Raw genomic sequence first — 3,742 nt, 5'->3', positions numbered from 1 at the left:
GCTGCCTTTTTAGCTTTCAGAAAAATTCTGCAAATTTAGGAAAATCCACTCCAATTAAAAATTAATAACATGAATAAATATTCATTAATAAAATATTGTAATCATTAACAAAGTTATTAATTAAATAAAACTGTACACACCTGTGTTTGTATAGAGCTCTGGAGCTTGTTGTTTTCATTTATCAACTCAATTAAAGTTCGAAATTTCTTGTCCTCATAGTCAAACCGATCCCCAAAGATGATGGAGCAGATGATGTTGGAAACAGCGTGGGCTAAGAAGTTGCCAGGGTTGAAGGGTCGCTCTGCAACAACAAAAAAAACCCCAATGGTATCTTGCTTTCAGTATTTCAGGCATCATCCCCTCCTCTGAGACTACAGGGAAGTTTTGCATCCTCTTGAGACCCGGAGTTTTGCAGTCCTTTGAAAGGATGGTGAAGGGCTTATCCAATTTATTCTTCTCTACTTGAAGTGAACTAATTTCCCTGTTTGAATGGTTTAAGTATCTCTTTTGTACTGTTCTCAGCAGAGCACTGGTCTGAGTGGTTTGGTTCCTCTTCAGCTGACACATGCCTGTCTGCCTTATAGACTGTTTATTGGAAATGGCCTAAAGATTCCCACCAAAACCCAATGAAACCACAAGGACTTTGCCTGAGCCATGTCTTTAGGTTATTGCACCCTGTTTATGAACTCTATTAGTGTAACCTCAGTTGTATAACCCTCTCCTAGGGATTCAAATGCCTGTGATCAAAGTCTAGTTTTGATGGCACAGTTGCATAAGCTTCTAAGAAGAGAACTACAGTGTGAGAAAAAAGTTAGATTAGACCCAAGAAAGAAAGGAAAGGTATAATTGCAGGCAGTGATAGGCTGCATCTCAAGGTTTCAAGAGGAGCAACAACAACACGAAAAGATATAAAATCCTAAAAGAAAAACAAGGAGTCAGAAAATGGCAACTTGGCAGCATTGAGGATCAGCCTATTCCAAGGAGCAATGGCATCAACCCTTCTCTGCCTGACTGATGACTCCCTGGCCATTGAAGACTCAGTAGATGTTTCATCAGAGGTGGTAAGTATATTAATGCTAAGCCTAGTAGATAACTAGTCCTGGCTATTTATTATTTGCATTAGGAGTAAATAACAGCTTTATACTTTTCAGTTGTATATATCTTGCTTGCAAAGCCTTTTAGTACACAGTAAAAGATACCGTAACAAGGTGAGCCAGAGATGGAGGCTTGCAGTAGGGCATAGGAAATACAGTATTACCGTGCTAGTGAAAGGGTAAGAGCAATGCAGGTGAGAGTGTTTTCTCTGATTTGTAGCAGGACTGTTTATCTATGAAGCCAGACTGAATTTTCTAGTGGCTCAAGGGAAACAGTGATGCTTCAGCATCCTTTTAGATCCACCTGCTTTTTCCTCCTTGCAGAATAAGCACGCATTGAAGGCTGGCTGTGGAAAGGAAGCCTGTGGTCCAGGCTGGTACTGTGCCACTCTCAGGTGAAATACTTAGAAGTACCATTGTCTTATATACTACCAGAAAACGCATTTATAGGTTGAAACCAAGGGGGTTACCTTATGCCCTGCCCTCAAAAGCAGCTTATAGCCCCTGTTCCCATTGCACGCCCCCGCCAATACTAGGAGGTATTGTCTAGCGTTCAGATGGACTGGATCCAAACCCAAATATCTGTGAATGAGTTCTCTGGTCACCCACTTTTTCAGGATCCGTTTACTTAGAGCTGCAGGAGACAAAGCAAGGAGGTGCATGTTGCTTGGTTACCTGGCAGTGCCCAGCCCTGTCTCCATGGCTGAACTCCACCAAATCCTCAGCTTTGGGGCCAAGCCATTCCCTTTGCCACTTCCTGTCTTGTTCTTCAAGCAGAACACATTAAAGGATGCTTTCCACCATCAATCTCCTACATTTATGCCTCCATACTGTAACAGTGCCTTTGACTGACCCACTGCCAGAAGTGATAACTTTGCCTATTGGAGCAGGTAGCAGAAACAGCAGCCACATGCCCACTTCTTGGGTCATAGATTTGGTGAAGCAGCCCTACACCCCTCATTGTCTCATTGCAGATATGCAGGGTGTCCCAGCAGGCACAAAGTCCATGTCCTACCCTGTGTGTCCCTGATCCTCTCCACCAGAAAATGAGCTTCCTCCTGGATTCGCTTCTCGATGGTCTTCCTCCCCATCCCAAAATCCCGCAGGGTGGTGAGTGCAAATCGTCGGAGCTGCTTCCAGGTCTCCCCATTGCTGGTCACAATGCCTGACACAGGAAGGAAAAATAGACCTCCATGAGGAAGTAGATTTTTTTTTCCCTGAACGGGAGCTACACAGTAATTAACAAAGATGCAAAGACACCTCTCTGTGGAGTTATACTGCAATTGCTATATGCCCAAAAACCTAACTTCTCTGCAATTCTGGAGGTGACAAATCTGATCCATCTGTCACATCACTTTGAGTAAAACTGAGTTTATTCCCAGAATAAGAAAAACTACGTTAGGATGTAAATAAGAAGGTAACACTGGTACTGAATTGATCTTGGCCACAAGCACATGGCCTTTGCACTGACATAACTGCTCAAATGTTCTGCTATGCATCTTCATACAGCGTATCATTATTGACAATACTATTGATACTGTACTATAGTGCCATCGAATAGGTACTATTTATCCAGATAAAAGCCATACTGGGAACTGCCCTGATGAATAAGCTCAGGGCCTAATCTTGAATGTGGCCCTTACTGGGACAGCCTATATTATCTTGTCTGTTGTGCTGTGGACTTTCCTTTTGCTGGTTCCTTAGCTGTATGTATATTGTCAATATTTTCAGAAATGGGAGAGTGAACATAAGATCTTAGAGGTACATTTAATGAACAAAATTTTAGCCATAATTTGAAGCACGCTGAAAACAGAAGGGCACTCAGTGAAGCCAACCCGGGACCTTAAACAGTTCTCCAGGGGTCCAATTTACTCAACGGTCCAAGTAACGAGTTGGGCTTTTAGTCTTTTATTGCTAATTTGTATGCATGAAAGTAGTAAATGAAATCCACCATTCCGTCCTCCACTGCCCTCTCAGCTGTGCTCCTGAAGCACTGAAAGCATCAGCGTTTTATGCTAACATTACCAGGGACGCACCTGTGCCTTGGAAGATTTTTTTAAGCAGTGGTAGATTGCCTCTTCCGCTGAAGTCATCTGCCTGATCAATCAGAGCTTCTTTCACAACATCATAGCCATACAGCACCACAACCTTTTGTGGGCCTAAATATACTGTGAAGACAGGACCATACTTCTTGCTGAGCTGTAGAAAAGAAGAACACAAAGAACAACATGTGTGAATGTTAATCATGTGAAAAGAAGTTTGTAGCGAAGGGGTCTGAGGGGGTGATATGCCATTGTCCCAGCATCACTGAGATGTGGCATTGATTAGCAGCAGTGCGGAGATCTTTCAACTTGGAATTACAGCCAGGGGAAGAGGGATTTGTACAAGAAATAGGGGATATGAATGGAAATGGTGAGGTGTCAAGTCCAAATCCCAGAAAAGAAAATAGTTCTTCATAGGGCTGGCTAAACAGTTTGGAATGCCTTTCTACAGCCACAGTGGATAACAGTTTACATGGGCTCAAAAAGCAATTATATACGCTTATGGAAGCAAATGCCTAAAGGGTTTTTGAACACAAACATACCACAGTTGTCTCTAAAATCTCCTGGGCCACAGATCTCTGGAAATTGGGCGAATATATCAGCAGA

General features: G+C 42.7%; 1 protein-coding gene across 4 annotated transcripts in view; it reads right to left on the bottom strand.

Annotated features, from left to right (window-relative positions):
- The window catches only part of LOC103915550 (cytochrome P450 2H1-like), an 8,945-nt gene that overhangs the window by 4,047 nt on the left and 1,156 nt on the right, over window positions 1–3,742 (bottom strand). For 3 of the 4 annotated variants that reach the window (XM_009322388.1, XM_009322387.1, XM_009322389.1), the window contains exons 2-4: window positions 3,131–3,293; window positions 2,110–2,259; window positions 141–301 (exon numbers count right to left, since the gene is read on the bottom strand). In XM_009322388.1, the coding sequence (XP_009320663.1) occupies window positions 141–301; window positions 2,110–2,259; window positions 3,131–3,293 (474 nt within the window). Of the gene's footprint in view, window positions 1–131; window positions 302–2,109; window positions 2,260–3,130; window positions 3,294–3,742 lie in introns of all 4 variants that reach the window. The other variant, XM_009322386.1, reaches the window with a different exon arrangement.

The sequence above is a fragment of the Pygoscelis adeliae genome, unplaced genomic scaffold (genome assembly GCF_000699105.1).
Source record: "Pygoscelis adeliae isolate BGI_AS28 unplaced genomic scaffold, ASM69910v1 Scaffold244, whole genome shotgun sequence".
In the NCBI taxonomy this organism is placed as follows: Eukaryota; Metazoa; Chordata; class Aves; order Sphenisciformes; family Spheniscidae; genus Pygoscelis; species Pygoscelis adeliae.
The sequence above is the reverse complement of the archived record's forward strand: the minus strand, read 5'-3'. Positions and strand labels throughout refer to the sequence as shown.